At 44.4% G+C, this 22,869-nt stretch overlaps 2 protein-coding genes across 2 annotated transcripts in view; both read left to right on the top strand.

The window, feature by feature from the left end:
• Positions 1 to 22,869, top strand: part of LOC124253141 (sulfotransferase 1A1-like) — a 33,450-nt gene that overhangs the window by 10,109 nt on the left and 472 nt on the right. The window lies entirely within an intron of this gene.
• LOC124253136 (sulfotransferase 6B1-like) lies at positions 1,618 to 22,793 on the top strand. Its single transcript, XM_046686853.1, has 4 exons — positions 1,618 to 1,714; positions 21,712 to 22,032; positions 22,202 to 22,265; positions 22,652 to 22,793. Exons 1-4 carry the CDS (start codon positions 1,618 to 1,620, stop codon positions 22,791 to 22,793), a joined length of 624 nt encoding a protein of 207 aa, XP_046542809.1.

Genomic DNA, 22,869 nt, shown 5'->3' with positions numbered 1-22,869 from the left:
TTCCTCCAATACACGTGTGTTTATGACTGAGAGTGTTCTATTGTCAGCAGTGTAAGGATTCCTTTCTACGTGGGTATGTTAGCTTGACACCTCGAGCGTTGGGTTCATGAGGTATCTGCAGTATACTCCACTTGATATATTGTATACTGCATACGATATACAGTATATTGCACTTAATATACTGTATATCACATGCAGTATACAGTACATCAAGTGCAATATACTGTATATCACATGCAGTATACAGTTCATCAAGTGCAATATACTGTATATCACATGCAGTATACAGTATATCAAGTGCAATATACTGCATATCACATGCAGTATGCAGTACATCATGAGCAATATATTGTATATCACATGCAGTATACAATATCAAGTTCAGTATACTGTATATCAAATGCAGTATACAATATATCAAGTTCAATATACTGTATATCACATGCAGCATACAGTACATCAAGTGCAATATACTGTATATCACATGCACTATGAAGCGTGCCACGTGCAGTTAGACTTACATCTAGTCTCTGAAATTGACATATTTCACAGAAAAAAACAGTTCCTAAATTATAGTCATAAAATATAATGCAAAGGAGCCCAGAGACTTTCTTCATTTTCAGAAACTGTGGAAACCTAACTTGCCACATATCCTAGACTTGCATGGGCTTTCTTAGAAACATTTGTTTCAGGGTCTGTATGACATGCGGTGTGCTTCGGGCGAACTCCCGGTTGCGTCATAACACCCGTAGGCTCCCCTCTTGGCAAATACCTCACGGGGAGTATGTAACGAGATCACAAGACTGCATATTTGTGCCGTCAAGAGTAAAATGACCAGTGCCCAAGAGACACATGATTTGTTGACGAGGTGCCTTATGGCCTTGCGATATTACCTTGTTAGGAACAGAAGCAACATCGTTAGTTCTGTTCGAGTTAGTAACTGGGCCTTAGCACTAAGCTCCCAGTAGAGAGTTCACAATAAAATGTTGTTGACCCGCAGGTGGACCTATCTTGTCAATTTGAGAAATATCCGCAAACAACATGCAACAGCAACATAGTAGACACTATAACGATATGACACACATTGCTTCCTGCCTTGTCTGTCCTCTACTCTAGATATCATTTCAAATATCGAGAGCCTCGATATTAAGATTCTTCCACTTTTGAGATCTGACATTGTCTCTTTCCCAAATCACGAAGAACCTTTTGAGAGTCAGACAGGCTGACAGGTAAGAACTGACGGGTGGATGGAAAAGTTAGATACGAATAAGGGTGTTATCTAGCACAACACATACATGTGGTGATCTAGTCTGTCTCACAGTCTCTGAACCATATAATGTTCACTACTGCCCAGCCCTCCCTGCAATGCTAAAGCCCTGAATGAAGCAAGTCTAGATCTTCTCAGGCTCATCTCCCAACTCACTGGGGCTCCTTTTCAATTTAAATGGGTATATGTGTTACTATCAAAATTATATATATTCAGGGACTAAGCGTTAGTCTAGTGATGGTCATGAACGGCGTTTTCCAGGGATCTCGACGATCTGAGAAACTCGAAAGGACACGGATTCCACTGCTACAAAACAAGATGGGGTGTATTTGTTTGTGCCACCTCCGGAAATGCTGAAGGGAGCTCGTCCTGAAGACAGAATAAACAGTATCAAAGACGCCGAACTGAAGGACGATGACATCATTATCTGTGCGTATCCCAAATGTGGTAGGTACACGACGTGTCACAATGAATGACTGAATGTTATTTAGCTGTACAATTCCACAGACAAAGCCTCCACGTCATCGGGTAAGTGCAAAACTGGCCCATACATACCGGCTTGTGTCAGTTGTATCACGGCTTGTGTCAGTTGTTTTACGGCATATCTGTTGTATCACGGCTTGTGTCAGTTGTTTTACGGCATATCTCATTTATATCACGGCTTGTGTCAGTTGTATCACAGCATAACTTAGTTACATCACGGCTAGTGTCAGTTGTATCACAGCATATCTTAGCTACATCACGGCTGGTGTCAATTATATCACAGCATATCTCAGTCATATCACGGCTAGTGTCAGTTATATCACAGCATATCTCAGTCATATCACGGCTTGTGTCAGTTGTATCATAGCATATCTCAGTTATTTTATGGCTAGTGGCAGTTGTATCACGGCTTATGTCAGTTACATCACAGTTTGTGTCAGTTGTATCATGGCTTGTGTCAGTTACATCACGAATTGTGTCAGTTACATCAATGTTTGCGTCAGTTACATCACGACTTGTGTCAGTTACATCAAGGTTTGTGTCAGTTACATCACGACTTGTGTCAGTTACATCAAGGTTTGTGTCAGTTACATCACAGCTTGTGTCAGGGTTTGTGTCAGTTGCATCACAGCTTGCGTCAGTTGTATCAGTATTCTTATATTATATTTTAGTTACCACAGTGTCTCTTAGTTATATCACAGTATGTCACAGTTATATCCCAATATGTCACCGTTATATGACAGTATGTCACAGTTATATCACCGTATGCCTAAGTTATATCACGGCGTGACTCAGTTATATTCTGACATGTCTCACTTAAATCAAGGTGTGTGTAATCCGGCTTGGGTCCATGGAGGTGATAAAAGGACTGTAAGTCTCCGTGCCTTCCCTACCGCCCCATGTCTATTATATTCAGTTATGTCACCAGATGTCTCAGCTATTTCATCATTTGGTCGTTCAGTTATATTATCAGGCGTTTCAAGAATATCATGGCACATATAGTCATAGCAAGACACAAATACGCTAAAAGCTGCTTATAACTAACTGACGGATATACAGAACTGTCTCTGGTTCTTTGCTGCTTATTGTAGTGGAAATCCATATAACTAACTGACGGATATACAGAACTGACTCTGGTCCTTTGCTGCTTATTGTAGTGGAAATCTATATAACTAACTGACGGATATACAGAACTGTCTCTGGTCCTTTGCTGCTTATTGTAGTGGAAATCCATATAACTAACTGACGGATATACAGAACTGTCTCTGGTCCTTTGCTGCTTATTGTAGTCGAAATCCATATAACTAACTGACGGATATACAGAACTGTCTCTGGTCCTTTGCTGCTTATTGTAGTCGAAATCCATATAACTAACTGACGGATATACAGAACTATCTCTGGTCCTTTGCTGCTTATTGTAGTCGAAATCCATATAACTAACTGACGGATATACAGAACTGTCTCTGGTCCTTTGCTGCTTATTGTAGTGGAAATCCATATAACTAACTGACGGATATACAGATCTGTCTCTGGTCCTTTGCTGCTTATTGTAGTCGAAATCCATATAACTAACTAACGGATATACAGAACTGTCTCTGGTCCTTTGCTGCTTAATGTAGTGGAAATCCATATAACTAACTCACGGATATACAGAACTGTCTCTGGTCCTTTGCTGCTTATTGTAGTGGAAATCTATATAACTAACTGACGGATATACAGAACTGTCTCTGGTCCTTTGCTGCTTATTGTAGTGGAAATCCATATAACTAACTGACGGATATACAGATCTGTCTCTGGTCCTTTGCTGCTTATTGTAGTCGAAATCCATATAACTAACTGACGGATATACAGAACTGTCTCTGGTCCTTTACTGCTTATTGTAGTGGAAATCCATATAACTAACTCACGGATATACAGAACTGTCTCTGGTCCTTTGCTGCTTATTGTAGTGGAAATCCAGATAACTAACTGACGGATATACAGAACTGTCTCTGGTCCTTTGCTGCTTATTGTAGTCGAAATCCATATAACTAACTGACGGATATACAGAACTATCTCTGGTCCTTTCCTGCTTATTGTAGTCGAAATCCATATAACTAACTGACGGATATACAGATCTGTCTCTGGTCCTTTGCTGCTTATTGCAGTCGAAATCCATATAACTAACTGACGGATATACAGAACTGTCTCTGATCCTTTGCTGCTTATTGTAGTCGAAATCCATATAACTAACTGACGGATATACAGAACTATCCCTGGTCCTTTGCTGCTTATTGTAGTCGAAATCCATATAACTAACTAACGGATATACAGAACTGTCTCTGGTCCTTTGCTGCTTATTGTAGTGGAAATCCATATAACTAACTGACGGATATACAGAACTGTCTCTGGTCCTTTGCTGCTTATTGTAGTCGAAATCCATATAACTAACTGACGGATATACAGAACTATCTCTGGTCCTTTGCTGCTTATTGTAGTCGAAATCCATATAACTAACTAACGGATATACAGAACTGTCTCTGGTCCTTTGCTGCTTATTGTAGTGGAAATCCATATAACTAACTGACGGATATACAGATCTGTCTCTGGTCCTTTGCTGCTTATTGTAGTCGAAATCCATATAACTAACTGACGGATATACAGAACTGTCTCTGGTCCTTTGCTGCTTATTGTAGTGGAAATCCATATAACTAACTGACGGATATACAGAACTGTCTCTGGTCCTTTGCTGCTTATTGTAGTGGAAATCTATATAACTAACTGACGGATATACAGAACTGTCTCTGGTCCTTTGCTGCTTATTGTAGTGGAAATCCATATAACTAACTGACGGATATACAGATCTGTCTCTGGTCCTTTGCTGCTTATTGTAGTCGAAATCCATATAACTAACTGACGGATATACAGAGAACTGTCTCTGGTCCTTTGCTGCTTATTGTAGTGGAAATCTATATAACTAACTGACGGATATACAGAACTGTCTCTGGTCCTTTGCTGCTTATTGTAGTGGAAATCCATATAACTAACTGACGGATATACAGATCTGTCTCTGGTCCTTTTGCTGCTTATTGTAGTCGAAATCCATATAACTAACTGACGGATATACAGAACTGTCTCTGGTCCTTTACTGCTTATTGTAGTGGAAATCCATATAACTAACTCACGGATATACAGAACTGTCTCTGGTCCTTTGCTGCTTATTGCAGTCGAAATCCATATAACTAACTGACGGATATACAGAACTGTCTCTGATCCTTTGCTGCTTATTGTAGTCGAAATCCATATAACTAACTGACGGATATACAGAACTATCTCTGGTCCTTTGCTGCTTATTGTAGTCGAAATCCATATAACTAACTGACGGATATACAGAACTGTCTCTGGTCCTTTGCTGCTTATTGTAGTCGAAATCCATATAACTAACTGAGTAGTAGACAGGATGACAGTCCTGGACCAGGGTAATCTAAGGCTTCATTTAATAGATAAAGCCTTAGTTGGACCCTTACCATTACCATCTACTACAGAGCTTTATTTCATAAAATAAGACTTTAGTCGGGGATTTCAAGCAAAATGTCCCCGGCAGCCACAATTCCCAAAGAAATGTATTGCGCTTCCTCCCAAGGGGAATTGTGTCTCACACATCACACAAAGTTGCAGAGACAACGGCGGGATACGAACCCACATACACAGCTTGCGCAGACTATACATAATGGGCCGCACCACTTAACCGACTGAGCTACCGCGGACTTAGCTGAAGTAGGTCAGTTTAACGGGTAGATCATGCGCACCCACGCATCACGTGACACGTTGTCTGGAATCAATAATTCCTGTCTGCCTGGCCCATCCCTCAAGTAGTTCGTTTTATCTATGTCCACGTGCCGCTATGTCACGTTGGCCTCGATGAAACAGTTTAATGTGAATCGCCTATGATCTCTTTGGTGTTCGTTATAAAAGCTTGCCGGGCTTTTTGTATCCCCTGTTCTATATACTTTTTTTTCTCGTCCTCGCTGATAGCAGACTTACGAGACTTGGATCGAATCTCTTGTTTCATTTTGTCATATTTTGTGAGTTCAGAGAGGATTGAACGAAACTCCTCCTCCGAGATCTTACTGTCAGTGAGTGCCGTGGAAATACGCTCACTCACCGTGTTCAGCTTTGCTTCAGCCAGAACCCTGATTTCATCGTGTTTCAATGCTTTACGATGCAGTCTGCGGGATACAAGCTTAAGCCCCAACCCCAACACCCCTGTCACCCCAGCCGTTATTTCGAGCCCCATCACTATAGGTGCGGCCACGATGGTAGCTAACAACCCAACACCTGCCACCCCTAGGCCCATGCTGGCTGCCATAAGGGTAGTATCGGTCCCGTCCACGGCATTGAAAGCTCTATGGTACTTCTTATAAAGTGCTTTCCGCTTATCGCGGTCTTGTTCTAGTTGACGTCTTACATCACATAATTGCCTCAAGCGGAACCCGTCTACGGTTTCCAGGGTCTTCGCTACTTCATCTATGCCTGGGTACAGTCCCATCCTATAATATATATTGCAAAAGATAATTTAATTGGGTTTCATTTAACCTTCGATTAATGTACTTAAAGCTGATAATACTTAGATTAACGTGCGTGTAAAAAAGCAGGGTCTCAACACTACTCCCATTAAGGAGACGAACCCCATCAAGGCTTGCTAAAGGTCTGTCTCCCGATACCTTAGTAATACGACAACGTTGGTTATTACACCTGGCTTCCCAATATATGATCATATCATCTATAATGTAAATATACACCCCAGGCGACGGGTTACCTCCGAGATAGACGTCTATGATGAATGTGTAGTTTTCCGCGACACTTCTAATTAATCGGGGACTGGGAAATTTGATCTCTGTCTTTACCTTCTCATTGGAAATTAACATGTTACCCGGGAAGCCCGGTACTGGTATGACTTGTACACTAGATTCCGGAACGAACGATCCTAGAATTATACCGTTGTTCTTAATCTCGGAGATAGTATTATTTTGTTTCAGGGAGATATAGGGTGAGGAGAGGGTTAAGTTGACTAACCATTCAGGTTCTTTAAAATCTGATAACGATACCCGCCTATACACGTTGTCTTTGAATTGCAGGACGTACAAGGTGTCTTCCTCACCAGGCTGGTCGAATCCCTCCGTGTCCCCTAAGTCGTTAATCGTAGTGTTGGGGCGAAGCCAAGACATTGCTATAATACTATTACGATATAATTTCCAACTGGTTTTCTGATAATAGTTCAGGGGGTGCACTTCACCCCCATGAAGTGTATGTTGTCGGGTAGGAAGATCTTGGTTAGTGATATAGTGTCTTCCACGACCACGGTGACACCCTGCAGACTGGTTTTGGAGTCGACACCCACCCGCACGTAAACGTTGCAAACGTGATACTGTTGTTGTTTCCCCCACCGGAGTTTGACCCCCTTCACGATCTCTACATCATCCCGCGATGGTTCCCCTAGGTAGACTTGGATGATAAGTGTTGAGTTCGCCGGTAGACTCTCCAGGATCCTGACCACGCCTTCGAATTCAGACACCAACTGCAATACCACGTTTTGCATGCCCGCTTTACTCGATAGCATGTGGGCTGCCATACTGGCGAGTGGGCTGATGACTACGCTACGTCTATGAGTCGGGATGTAAGCCACGAGCAGGGTTCCATTGTTCACGACTTTGTTTAGGTGGTTGTCTTTGTTATCCGTGAACACGTAGGGGGGAGCCGAGCCTAATATTGAGAAACCAGTCGACTTTACCCGGTAATAACACCCACTTGTCATCATCGGTGAAGACGAGCGTATATGGTTTGTTTCGGGCGACGGTAGTGCTCTCAACATCGGTTAAGTCGAACAGTTTGCCCCCGAACGATGGGTATATCATCCAGTTATCACCGGTGTTGACAAGGGTGTACTTAGTGTTGACTGCCGCTCTTGAGGTATCTACTATATCGCTTAGGTTGCTAGTACCACCGGAGGGGACTTCAACGCGTTTGTAAATGCTGTTTTTAAGTTGCAAGGCGTACACTTTACCATCTACCGGGTCGTCGAATCCGCGTGTGTCCCCGAGATCGGAGATCCCCACATTGATGCATTTTTTCAACTTCATTCCGGGACCTTGTGCGCTGGTCATTTTATGTGCAGCGTTACGCTGAGGTATCCTATATTCACGAGATTATGATTTATATCTAACACCGATATTATCAGCTCAGGGATGTTGCCCTGGGTTAACCTCTTATACTGCCGCGGTGAAAACGACTCGGTTCTGCCGTCGTTGTATTTCTCCGTTTTCACCGGTACGGCTCTCAGTATAGTGGAAGGGTGACCCCCTTGAATGTTGTCCGTTGTGCTAACCTGGCTGAGATGAATGCACAGCTCTCGGTACGGTACTAAGTCGGGTAACTTAGTGCCTGTGACGGTAGTCGTTGGTTTTATCTCTTAAGGGTGTATACCGAGTGTCCTCGCCAGTGGTCGACCGAGCCTCAAGGAGTTTCTTCCGTTGTTGATTAACACCACTGTACCGTTTGAGTCGTTCATCTTGAGTTCGGCTCCCAATGGTTTGAAGACCTCGTCGCTTAGAGAGCACACGCTGTAGTAACCGTCAATTATCTTGTTGCTAGCGCCACCTACGAACAGTTTATTGTTGCTAGCGTTGATGTTAGTCCATCGTGGTAGGTAGGTGATATCGCACAGTGCTACTTCGAGTTGACCCGACGTGTTATCGATCGCGTGCGTCAGCTGAACGGCCTCGCCGCTCGTTATTCCTGGAAGTGTTATGTACATGTTATATAAACTCATTATATAATAGTTTTAAAACATGAAGATCGTGGTCGCTGATGGATTGTATTTCGACGCCCAGTTCATAGATGTGTTCGATAAGTATAAGTTTTCGGTGACTAACGTTAAGACAGTGCACGCTTGGTTCAACAACCCGATGCAGTTCTGGCAGAATCAACTCAACTTCGCAGTGTGGTGCGCTACAACGGGGTGTGGTGTATCCGACACTCGGCGTGGACCGCTGAGTCAGTCTGTGTTCACGTTTCACGTGTACTACCAGGTCAGGCGTATCCTCAAAGAGATCAGCGCTCCACTCTCACAAGAAAAAGCGTGGAATGCAGTAAACAACCAATACGATAGACGGGCCTACGAACGTATTTGCAACGAATTCGGAATCGACACTAAAACGGATTGGCGTTTGCCGGGACCGAACCACGGATTGGGTATTCCTATCGTTCACAACATGCCTCTCGTGGAAGCCAGCGAGAAGTTGCAAGATTGGGGATACAAGTCGTATCATCATATCACAACAAACGAGTGGGATGACCGTTACATGGCATTCGACGACAGCAAGGATTACCGAGTTTGGAGGTTCGAGCAGGGGGGTGATTGGAAAAAATTCATGTTGGAATCGAAAGGGTATACTCGTGCCGGCACCGAACGCTTGAATGACTCGATTCGAACGTACGTGTGGGCACTGTTGGGTGCGCAGACGCAAACGCGTTCCAATATCCTAGGTAAGGGGACTGCTTACGACGCTCAGAAACAGTTCGTTGTCAACGTTGAGGATGCTATCAATGCTCCAGTTGATCTCCCGAGTGCCATCAAACGCTACCAAGACGTGTTGGAATATGCCAGGTCGAAAGTCGACTACGTGTTCGACGTGGGACTGTACATGGCTCCGAGTGATATGCAACTGAGAGTAAAAAAAGTGGTGGGCTACAACAACGAAATAGTTATAGCCACGGCGGGTCAAAAGTTGGGCGTCAACCTCGATGTCAACGTCCCCCACGTCCCACCACCCACGACCGGTGAAACGGGTATAGTAGCGCCACCCCCGGAGCCTAGGGTTCAACACACACACCTACAGCCCCAGCCTGCAGCGTCCAATCAGCAGCACATCGATCGTAAAACAGCCATGGTGGTTGGTGGGGTAGCTTTGGGGCTCATTTGGTTAAAAATTCCTTAGCCGCTACGTACACCAGACCCGCCACGGCGACGATGGCTGCCCACAGGTTTTGACTGAGCCACGTGGCAGTTTTAGCCAGAGCGCTCAGCAACCACGAGACGATGCTACCCAGGATGCCGGGTAGGGCTTCGGCAGCCTTACCAGCCAGTTTAGCCAGAGTTTCCCCTAGTTTTTTAATCCAGTCTCTGACACCACCACCACCACTTGGTGCATGCGTGGGTGTACCCCCACCGCCGCCGGCAGGCATCAGTGACACCACCAGGGTTGATATGATGAAGCCCAGTGCAGTCAGAATGCTGGCGATGGTGATGCCTTGCTCCCGGAACAGGGTCCGAATCCTATCAGCTAGCGTGGTGTCTTCATTTAGGACTCGATCGATGGTTTCCCGTACTCGACTGATCTGCGATCGGAGGGCTTCCCGGTTTGAGGAAGCGGATTCCAACCGAGTCCGTCTCTCGTCTTCCAAGTTTTTTATTCTCTCCTCGATACGACGTTTCATATCATCGTCTGCTTCGGCGAGTTTTATTTTCTCGCGAGCGATGCGCTCGTCGACTTCGTTCAGTTTCCCCATGTTGTTAACGAGTTCTCCACGTACATGTTTCAAGGCTTCGTCTAAACCTCGCAGTTCCCTCAGGGGAAATTCGAGCCCAGGCAAGGGTTTGTCATGGTACGTAGCCAATATTTTTTCGATACTGTCCGATGTTTCTTTAGCATCCCCAGTATTGGCCCTGGCTACTTGCAGATCTTGGACGACCTTCGGGGGAAGCTTAGACCGTGCGCCACCGTAATCTATGAAGCCTAGTTCCCCACGGAGCAGTTGACTCCCACCAGGGCGACTTGTGAGTGTTGACAAAGCATATGGTTTCCCGTCTTTTTTTATGATATCAGCCCACGGGTAAGCCTTCAATCGCAGCGTGCCCTTCTTATCGACCATAAACTTGGAATAGTCCCTCCCCAACGGCTTGATGTTGTCTTTATTTTCAACTGCGTCGTAATAATCATCGACGGCCGACTGTACAAGTTCAGTACTTAAGGGGAACGAGGTTTCATCCTCCCACATATCCTCCATAGGTATTTCCTCATAACCACCTTCAGCCATTATTTAGTATTAAAACTTATATATTTCATTTATATAACAATGTACGGTAGAAAACTAGATCCTTTCAGGAGATCGAGAGAGCCACTAGGTGTCAAAGCCGTGCGTCAGTCGGTGACCATCACCAACAATCCCAGCAAGATAGACCAGAATCAAACGCTGCTGGTTAGATTTCCAAACCTTGGCGCGAATGACCTCATTGTACCAGGCACTGTTCGACTGGCGTTCAACATCACGTTGACCTCCGACAACGACAAACGCGAGCTAGTGCGGAACGTAGGTCGAGCCATTATCAAGAAAACCACCATCAAGATCACCGGTAACGAGGTGCTGAGTATCGACGACAGCGACGTGTTTCACTGCTACAGGGACCTCTGGAAAAGCGAGGGAGAACGCGTCAATGACGTGTACCAAGGTATCAGTAAATCGACCAGGTCGCGCATTGGGTATGCCTTCACGGCAGACCAGTTAGACAAGCTATCGGACGGTGAAAAGGCCATCGCTCAAGCGTACGGGAACAGGTTCTGCGTGCCGCTCGACTTCGAGTTGCTCACGGAACACGCGCCGTTTTACCAGGCCGCGCTGGGTGATAGGCTTGAATACGAGCTCACGTTTAACGACTACAGCAAAGTAGTGCGTACGCCGAACGGCGATGAGGCTAGTTATACCATAGACAACATCTCTCTGGAGTTCGACATGGTCACTAACCCGGAGCTGGCCAGGCAGGTTCGAAACCAGTACTCGGGTAATGTGGCCATCCTGTACGATCGCGTACTGAGGCATAGATCCATCGTGCGGGATAAGAGCGACACTGTGTGGAATATCAACCTGAACGTGCCGGCGCGATCGATGAAAGGCATCCTGGTCGTCCCCGTGGAGGATTACGAACCGTTCCGGAGGGACAGCGAGAAGTTTTTCAACCCCGAGATTGAAAAGGTGGAAGTGACCATCGAGGGCGTGCCCAACCAGCTGTTTAGTCATGGTATGCGTGCGTACCAGCAGTGGGATGAGATAAAAAAGCTGCCGAGCAAACATCCATACATAGCCAAAGACCTGGACCTATCATCCGTGCAAATCGGTGAATACTTAACTAACAAGTACGCGCTGTGGTTGGACATGCGATCCACGGATGACGATAAACTACACGGTAGCGGCCGTAGAATAGACAATGGTAGCGAAGGAATTACTATCCAGATTACCAAGAAGGCTCAACCCGCTGGCAAGTTGAAATTATATCTGTACGTAATTATGGACGCGCAACTTAATATAGACAATGGGAGATTCGTGCAAGCCATTTACTGATTTTCCCCGCGACCCACACCGCGACCCACACTGCGCCATAGTGTGCGGGCAGACTGGCTGTGGGAAGACCGTTTTCGTGTTGGATATGTTGGAGGGGTACTACAGGGATGTGTTCGACCACATCGTTATCATGTGCCCTACTCTGAGCATGAATAAAACGTACACGGAAAGACCTTGGGTGATGACGGACCCGGACGTACACAGAGTCGATCCGGGGCCACGTCTACAGGACTGGTTGAAAGCTTACCATATGAAATTTAAAGGGGAGTCGACGTTGTTCATACTGGACGACTGCAGAGCTAATCGCGAGATAACAAAAAAGAGAGATATGCTATCGTACCTGGCATTTTCAGGCCGACACGCAAAGCACAGCGTCTGGGTGCTAACGCAGAAGTTCAACTCGGTGTTGAAAGACCTCAGGGAGCAGACGCGATGGGTGGCCTTATTTCACTGCAAGGACAGGGATTCGTTCGAAGAGTGTTTGAGAGAGAACGATGTGATGAGCAAATTAGAACGGGAACGGGTGAAGAAACAGCTCGCTGAAACTAAACACGCTAAGCTCGTGCTTAAGACAGACCAACCAGTAGCCTATAGTGTGTTTTAGCTTAGCAATGCTTAGCAATGCTTAGTAAATTCTTAGCAATGCTTAGCAAATGCTTAGTAAATTTTTAACAATGCTTAGCAATGCTTAGTATAGTTATGGTATTTGAAGTGTTTGTCGTGTTCAACTTAACTTTTATTTCTCTGTGTTTCGCTTATATCGTATATTATATAGTTAAAACTAAAACTTACTTGTTACATTATAGGATGGAGTGTGAGGAATTGTTAGAGCAACTGTTGGTACCCCAATCACCACAGGTGGATGATGATAAGCGAGAGGAAACTGGTGGCGTTGGCTGTTGGTGGCAAAGCCAAACATTACTTTGGGGAGTACACTCCGGATAAAATTCACAAAATGTCAGCCGAAGAAATCGATAAACTGTACGCTAAATACGAGGCTAGACTAGGTTCAGAAATGACAAAGACAATAGGATCGGCTATGACCCAGATATACACTGGTATTGCGTCATACTTCCTTCCCATCCCCCCGGAGCGCCGACTTTACCTGTGGGAAGACCTCGAGAAAGACCCTTTTATCGAACACGCCTTGAGCTCTATTAGCTGCGAGCTGTATCACAAATACGGTATGTTGTTAGCCCCGGTGACGGCGGCGATTATCACGGCAAAGCATTGTCAATTTGAGAGGAAAAATAATAATAATAGTATAGATGGATGCTGCACAGGAGACCCCACAACTGGCGGAGACCCCACCCCAACAACTGGAGGAGACCCCTTCAGAGGAGACCCCACAACTGGAGGTGACCCCTTCACAGGTGACCAGGCAGAAGAATCCTAAGAGAGTAGCTGCCGGTAAAAAACGGTGGTGTAACCAACATAAAATTATCAGGGTGACTCACCCGGAGCGACTCTTGTTAGTTGTATGCGCAACTGCTGCCGTGGCTATCTCGTGGTTATATACACGACGCAGTGAGTCCCCTCACCCGGAATTAAAGGTCAACCCGCATATCATGCAATAAAATATATATTTTTATATCATATACATAATGTCTGAGGGGAAAACGTTCGTCAACGACGCATACCACGCCACCGTGGTCGCCAGTCTAGCCGTAGGATACGCTCGGTTGACCAAAATGGTGCTTAAACAACCAACTATCAAGCTAGATTTCAACCTGCAGGATATGGGTATGCTAATAATGAACCTTGGTATGGCGATGGCCACAAAAGACATCCTAGTAAAACAAGGAATAATACCTGAAGATATTATGAAATAAATATAAGGATGGCTACGATTGCTATGATGGTCGGTGGTGCGTTAGTGAATGCCCTGGCATTTTCCGGGAGTAATTTCCTCTTCTCTAAACTACGAGAGTCACACGCGGCTGAAATACAGGCGGAGAGGAAGCGGCACGATCTCGCTATTGAGAATTTACAGGCAGCACAGGCCGAGTACGCTAAACAACGCCTCCAGCGGATCGATTACATTAACGAACAACTCAGGCGTGAAAACCATGCCGTTCAAACATTCCACGATGTCGACGACGCAGCGAGACAATACTACTTATTAACTGGTAAACGATTGGAGCCACTACAGAAGCCAACACTCGCTCAGTACTACACACCATCCAAGGGACAAATGGACCGTGAACTGACCTTCATAGCGCTGGGTATAGCGGCGACTGCTTTGGTTGTGAAACAATTAGACTAATACACATATAAATATGTTAACATGTACCGATGTGAATATATACTTATGGGGAAGACCGAGACCTGTGGTAGGGGATGCGGTACTCATGGGTACTGTTATTCCCACATGGGAAGTCCCAACTACTCGTGTTCTGTGTGTGGTATAGGAGTCAAAGGACACCATTGTTTATGTAAAGCTCACGGGGCGAACGTAGTCAGACATCACCTCATCTACGAGAATAAAAAGGCCTACATAAAAGAACGTAGGCGATTTCTCAAGATAGCAGTGTGAGTTACCTCCCTTTGACTATGCCCCAATTAGAGATTATTACACACTTACATATAGATATGTTTGTGGAACTTGATCCCAGTGAAGACATCGAATCTCGGGTAAAAAAACATACTCAAAGATAAACTGAACTTACGGAGACGCTTCAGATTTCAGGTAATATTGAAAATGGTATGGATTAAAGATGGTGTTAAGTATACTCGTCCCTTCGTATGTGTGGGGAACATCACGACTCAATATCAGATAGATTGTTATACAAGTATATCGGAATACCTGCTAAACTTCAAGGAATACTATATCAAACAGTGTGAGCACTGGATCGAAACAGCCCATCTAAATATAGTTGGTTGGGGTGACGGAGAGGATATATAACACCTTATGATTTTTTTACATTTACGGCGGCCCAATTAGACATTAATTCCTTAGGTGTGTACGCAATTATGAATACTATACAGTTCGTACGCACTGAGCGCGCGCTGTAGGTAAGTATTTAAGAGGCTGGCGCATGCATGTTAATAGGAATATAGATGTCTCAGATATTAAGCCCCTGATAGATGATAAAATAAAACAGGAACTAGCCAGTCTTGGAAGTATTAAATTTCAAATCACAATTAAAATGACACTCGAGAAGAACGTAGGGGATGTTACTGAGTACGTTCAGCCTTACTTCCGAGGTGTACAAGAGGTCGTGACCCAGATAGAGACTATAAACACATCGATCGATACTAGTTTTCAGCAGATACAGGAACACCTAGAACGCTACACACACTTGGGATCCGGGTGGGCTGTAGATAAAATCGATATTGTCTATCTAGACATAGCTAACTACGTGCCGTTCAGAGGCGGGTCATACCTAGACTTGCCTCCATACTATAAGAAAAAACATGCCATGGTCAACGTTAAGAATAGAGGAAACGATTGCTTGAGATTAGCTATCAGATCAGCTTTGTTTCCAGCTGACACTCATTCAGACAGGCTTTCTAGCTATCCCCAAGACGATGGACTCAACTGGGATGGTATAGATGAACCAACCACCATATCTCAGATCACTAAAGTAGAAAAACAGAATAATCTAGCTATAAATGTCTTTGGACACGAAGACGACACAACAATAATACACAGGCTCAGCTCGTTGGTGGGGAAACGTGTTATCAATATATTTATGATCCAACGAGGTGAAAAGTATCACTACACGTGGATAAAACATTTCAGTCGGTTGTTGCACGATCAGTCGAAACACGATGGGAAAAAACACTTTTGTATGCGATGTCTGCACGGTTTCAGCCGAGCTGATTTATTAGAATCCCACCAGGAGTATTGCCAAGGTGTGGGACAGACGGCTATACGCATCGACATGCCCGAGGAAGGTGACAATATCCTAAAATTCTACAACCACAAGCACCAAATGTCCGTGCCTTATATTATATACGCCGACTTTGAAGCATTGGTCAAACCAATTAAGGTTGTTGAGGATACTCCCACAGGCAGGGTTGTTGGGGCTTCAATGCTCTACCCACAAACACAAAAACACAAGAGCATGAAGCATGTGGATTTGGATACATAGTCGTCCGTTGTGACGGTGAAACGAAATCTCCCGTAGTATACAGGGGGTCCTGACGCGGTTGAAAGGTTTCTAAAGTGTTTGCAGGAGGAAGAAGAAATTATTAGGAAGGCGTTGTATAGAATCGCTCCCATGCGTATGACCCGAGCCGATAGGTTAGCTCACTCCCGTAGCATTAACTGTCACGTGTGTGACTCACCACTGAACGGTGATTCGGTGAGAGATCACTGTCACATAACCGGTAAGTATAGAGGCGCCGCTCATAACGAGTGTAACCTCAAGCTTAGAATCAACCCTAAAACAATAAACATTCCCGTTGTCTTTCACAACTTGAGAGGGTACGACTCTCACTTAATCATGCAGGCCATCGCGAAAATCGATGGTAATATAACGTGCATCCCCAACAACATGGAGAAATATCTCTCTTTCAGCTTAGACGGACTTAGGTTCATTGACTCGTGTCAATTTCTATTGTCGTCATTAGCCAGCCTGATTAAAGCCAACGATACCTTCCCTATCACCGATCGATACACAGACGCCGAGACTAGATCTCTGCTTATGAGGAAAGGTGTGTATCCCTATGAGTACATGGATAGTTGGACTAAGTTCGCCGAGACCAGACTACCCCCCCATCAGAGAATTTTACAGCAATCTGACCGACTCGGAAATATCCGAAGACGATTACTCGTACGCTATTAATGTATGGAATAAACTTGGTTGTAAAACCCTGGGTGATTATCACGATCTGTACTTGAAGATGGATGTACTACTATTAGCCGACGTATTTGAGACATTTAGACGGACATGTATCAAGCAGTATAAACTAGATCCGGCATGGTATTACACCAGCCCAGGCCTGTCGTGGGATGCCTTGCTTAAAAAGACCGGAGTTAAGTTGGAATTGCTTACTGATTATGACATGCACCTGTTCATTGAGAAAGGCTTGCGAGGTGGGATCTCCATGGCAGCCAAACGATACGCTAAAGCAAATAATCAATACGTGAAGGACTACGACCCTAGCAAGCCAACCAATCACATTCTCTATCTCGACGCCAACAACCTGTACGGCTGGGCAATGAGCCAGTATCTACCCACAGGGGGATTCGAATGGGTATCATCCGATTTCGATATTATGAGCATCGCGCCGGATTCGAACAAAGGTTATATCCTCGAAGTTGACTTGGAGTATCCCAAAGCATTACACACATCACACAACAGTTACCCCCTAGCCCCGAACGTATGAGGGTTAACCCAGACTGGATGTCTGAATACCAACATAACTTGTTAGATAGGCGGGTGACGGGCGTTGAAAAACTCGTGCCTAACTTAATGAATAAGACCAAGTACATCGTTCACTATCGCAACCTGCAGCTGTACCTGTCGTTGGGTATGAAACTGACCAAAATACACAGAGTGCTGAAGTTTGCCCAAAGTCCTTGGATGGAGCCTTACATCAGAATGAACACGGACCTCCGAAAGCTTGCCACCAGTGACTTTGAGAAAAACTTGTATAAGCTCATGAACAACTCGGTATTCGGTAAGACGATGGAGAACCTGAGAAAACGCGTGGACGTGAAGCTGGTTCGGTCGAATGAGGAGGAAAAACTCAGGAAGCTGATCGCTAACCCTGCATTCAACCGTAGTAAGATATTCGATAACGACCTGGCTGCCATACACATGAAGAAAAGTCACATAATATTAAACCGACCTGTTTACGTTGGGATGAGCATCCTCGATTTATCCAAACACTTAATGTACGACTTTTACTACAACGAGCTTAAGAAACAGTACGGCGACAGGTGCGAAGTGCTGTACACTGACACGGATTCCCTGCTGATGGAGATTCGAACCGAGGACGTGTACGAGGACATGAAAAAACACCTCGATTTGTACGACACCAGCGACTACCCCAAGGACCATGCCATACACAGCACGGTGAATAAAAAGGTCCTAGGTAAGATGAAGGACGAGTGTGCTGGCACGCCCATAGCCGAGTACATAGGGTTGAGGCCTAAGATGTACTCCATACTGAAGGCCGACAATGGTGAAATCCGGAAGGCTAAGGGTGTTAAGAAGTACGTGGTGAAACAACACATCAAACACGCCAGATTCAAGGAAGCTCTGTTCAAGACCCGTACCTTTAAACATAAAATGAACACACTTAGAAGTGATGGGCATAGGATATACGGGCTGACTATAAATAAAACATCATTATCCCCTATGGATACCAAACGTTGGATAGCTATTGATGGGATAAACACGTACGCGTACGGGCATGAGAAAATTGAACCAAGAACATAGGTATAAATAAATGGTGACATGTCACGGAACCAGAAAAAGTTTGAGGCTATTTACTACAGTCCGCGTGGGTACTGGAAAGGAGCTAGCGCTGTAGATAAGCTGGCTAAAATAACTCGAGTATCCCCGGAGGAGGTCAAAACATGGCTTGAAAAACAAGCACTTTGGCAGATATATTTACCACCACCACGCTATGTGCCTAGAAGGAAGTTTGGTATTAATATACCTAATAACGTTCACCAAGCAGACCTGCTGTTCCTACCTCACGACAGGGTGAGACGTAAAACCTACAAGTATGCCCTGACTATCGTGGATGTAGCCAGCCGGTATAAGGAAGCTGAACCATTGACCGCGAAAAGATTCGAATCTGGTGGCTCAAGCCATGGAACGCATATACAAACGCAGTCCACTGACTTGGCCAACAGAGCTGCAAGTTGACCCCGGGCGAGAGTTCATGGGTGCCGTATCGCAGTTGCTGACTAAGCACGATACAAGGGTTAGGCGTGGTACTGCCGGGGCTCATCGCAGTCAAGCCATAGTTGAAAGATTTAATAGGACTTTGGCTGAACGTTTATTTGGGCACCAGTACGCTAGAGAGATGACCAACCCAGGAAAACAATCGACGGAATGGGTTGAACGGCTCCCTAAGGTGGTGTCGGCAATCAACCATGAAATCACACGACTCACTGACAAGAAACCGGCAGACGCTATCAAATTAAAATCAGTGATGGCCGAACCGGCTGCTCCATCACGGGTTGGTAAGGAGAAACAGATACCCGACCGAGCTCTCGTGAGGTATCTATACCAACCGGGAGAACATGAGGGTGATAGTCGCAAGCGTGCCACCGATCCGATATGGTCGGTCAAAACTTACAACATAGATAAAGTGGATATAAAAGCCGACGAACCTAACTTGTACTACTTGATGGATGGACCGGGCAGAGGGTTTGTAAAAGAAGAATTGTTGATCGTACCGTATGACACAGTATTACCTCCTGTCAACACGACATAGAGGTAAGATACCCGGTGGAGTTCGTATCCCGCCGTTGTCTCTGCAACTTTGTGTGATGGCAGCCGGCACAATTCCCCTTGGGAGGAAGCGCAATACATTTCTTTGGGAATTGTGGCTGCCGGGGACATTTTGCTTGAAATCCCCGACTAAAGTCTTATTTTATGAAATAAAGCTCTGTAGTAGATGGTAATGGTAAGGGTCCAACTAAGGCTTTATCTATTAAATGAAGCCTTAGATTACCCTGGTCCAGGACTGTCATCCTGTCTACTACTGTCCTTTGCTGCTTATTGTAGTGGAAATCCATATAACTAACTGACGGATATACAGAACTGTCTCTGGTCCTTTGCTGCTTATTGTAGTGGAAATCCATATAACTAACTGACGGATATACAGAACTGTCTCTGGTCCTTTGCTGCTTATTGTAGTCGAAATCCATATAACTAACTGACGGATATACAGAACTGTTCTGGTCCTTTGCTGCTTATTGCAGTCGAAACCATATAACTAACTGATCAATCCATACCATATAACCTAACTGATATACAGAACTGTCTCTGGTCCTTTGCTGCTTATTGTAGTGGAAATCCATATAACTAACTGACGGATATACAGAACTGTCTCTGGTCCTTTGCTGCTTATTGTAGTCGAAATCCATATAACTAACTGACGGATATACAGAACTGTCTCTGGTCCTTTACTGCTTATTGTAGTGGAAATCCATATAACTAACTGACGGATATACAGAACTGTCTCTGGTCCTTTGCTGCTTATTGTAGTGGAAATCCATATAACTAACTGACGGATATACAGAACTATCTCTGGTCCTTTCCTGCTTATTGTAGTCGAAATCCATATAACTAACTGACGGATATACAGATCTGTCTCTGGTCCTTTGCTGCTTATTGTAGTCGAAATCCATATAACTAACTGACGGATATACAGAACTGTCTCTGATCCTTTGCTGCTTATTGTAGTCGAAATCCATATAACTAACTGACGGATATACAGAACTATCTCTGGTCCTTTGCTGCTTATTGTAGTCGAAATCCATATAACTAACTGGACGGATATACAGAACTGTCTCTGGTCCTTTGCTGCCTTATTGTAGTCGAAATCCATATAACTAACTGACGGATATACAGATCTGTCTCTGGTCCTTTGCTGCTTATTGTAGTCGAAATCCATATAACTAACTGACGGATATACAGAACTGTCTCTGGTCCTTTGCTGCTTATTGTAGCGTCGAAATCCATATAACTAACTGACGGATATACAGAACTGTCTCTGGTCCTTTGCTGCTTATTGTAGTGGAAATCCATATAACTAACTGACGGATATACAGAACTGTCTCTGGTCCTTTGCTGCTTATTGTAGTGGAAATCCATATAACTAACTGACGGATATACAGAACTGTCTCTGGTCCTTTGCTGCTAATTGTAGTCGAAATCCATATAACTAACTGACGGATATACGGATCTGTCTCTGGTCCTTTGCTGCTTATTGTAGTCGAAATCATATAACTAACTGGACGGATATACAGAACTGTCTCTGGTCCTTTTGTTGCTTATTGTAGTCGAAATCCATATAACTAACTGACGGATATACAGATCTGTCTCTGGTCCTTTGCTGCTTATTGTGGTGGAAATCCATATAACTAACTGACGGATATACAGATCTGTCTCTGGTCCTTTGCTGCTTATTGTAGTCGAAATCCATATAACTAACTGACGGATATACAGAACTGTCTCTGGTCCTTTGCTGCTTATTGTAGTCGAAAGTCATATAACGAACTACGTTTATAAAGCATTATAATCAGTGGTCCCTTTGGGTTTTCTGCGATCTCGTGCTAGTTTTAAACCACAATCTATGATACTCCAGTACTTTTAATGTCCATTGAGGAGAGGTGTTAATATTATTCATACTGTAACATACCTTTGTGTTCTTGATACCTAAAAGACCAAGAACAGCGTGTATTCTACTATGCACGTTGCTTGTTGTTTGAGTCTGTGTCGCAATAATCATATCTCTCTTTCAGTATACAACAAAGCTCTTTTATGATCATACCCTTTACAAAATAAACAGACCGAGACAATTTGGGTGAATCTGCATTCAAATGAAAATCCTGTTCAATAAAACAATAATGAAGCTTTTTGCGGATATCTTACTGGACTTGACTGTTTTAGGAAGCCACTGGCTGTGGGAAGTCATCATGATGTTAAACAGTGGGACTCTCCAGCATCAAAAGGATGTGAAAGAGACCCGGATGATGGAATTCCTCTTCAAAAGGAATAGAAGCAGTGCTATATCCGCGTGTCTTCAACACGCACCTCCCTCTGCGCATGCTCCTAAACAGGTCGTGGAGAAGAAGATCAAGTGTATCCAGATCATGCGGAATCCCAAAGACACCTGTGTGTCCTACTTCAACCACAACAGAGACAGGACTCCACCGTATAATTATGAAGGAGACTTCGTGGAGCTTACAGAGGCGTTTTTGACAGAGAAGCGTAAGTACAAGATGTACAAGATGGACACGGCACGGTCGACCTCGCCTCTACGATTCTCACGAACCTGGGTTAAAGCATTGGAGTTTCGAGCTTCTACCTTCTCCAGATATAGTTCGAAAGGATTCACTTATTATCTCATTGCTTTAACTTTAACTTTCTTACTTCCTAGTTCCGTTTGGCTCCTACTCCACCTATCTGCAGTCATGGAAAGCAGAAGTGGCAGCTGCACTAGGGTAACCTACCCTTGATATATACTACGAGGACATGAAAATTGTAAGTATTGATGGCTCCATGCTTTTGAGTAGCTACACGCATGTATAAATGGCGTTCTTGAACAAACACTGAAGCATAATTGTAAGGCAAGCTAGTTGCGCCATTTTGTAAGATGCCCTGTCCCCTTAACACAACGGACGTTTGAATGACAACCCGTGAAGATTTGGGTAGGAATTGGTCTTCAGCTTCCTAAGTGCAATATGTCAATCAATCAATCGATAAAAAAGCATTCATTCACTCTAATGAGTTTGTGCTTCACAAAAACAAGGGTCGTGTGTAGACTATTATAGATCAAAAGACAAGAAATGTATGATCATTTCAAAACGCTCTAACGATTGAATCTCAGGACCCTGTCAGGTCATGTCAAAGACGTCGCTAGATTCTTTGGCCTTGCATCTACAGACAAGTTCTGTGAGGAGGTTGCGGATGCTTGCTCCTTTAAGAAGATGAAAAAAGTTGACCAGGAAATGAAAATGAACTTCCCTTAAAGCTGTAGGCAGATGTCACTGGAGGAACGTTCTATAGGAAAGGTAAAGCATCCCACATTCGGCACTCACTCAGCCA

This window comes from Haliotis rubra, unplaced genomic scaffold (genome assembly GCF_003918875.1).
Source record: "Haliotis rubra isolate DU_JTF1 unplaced genomic scaffold, ASM391887v1 Scf532, whole genome shotgun sequence".
NCBI classification, from domain to species: domain Eukaryota; kingdom Metazoa; phylum Mollusca; class Gastropoda; order Lepetellida; family Haliotidae; genus Haliotis; species Haliotis rubra.
This window is presented reverse-complemented; position numbering and strand designations above follow the sequence as displayed.

Coding starts and splice junctions, on each gene's coding strand:
- LOC124253136 (XM_046686853.1), top strand. CDS start 1,618: ATGCTGAAGGGAGCTCGTCCTGAAGACAGAATAAACAGTATCAAAGAC. Junction 22,033..22,201: donor GGCGTTTTTGACAGAGAAGC/GTAAGTACAAGA, acceptor CTTACTTCCTAG/TTCCGTTTGGCTCCTACTCC. Junction 22,266..22,651: donor GAAGTGGCAGCTGCACTAGG/GTAACCTACCCT, acceptor ATTGAATCTCAG/GACCCTGTCAGGTCATGTCA.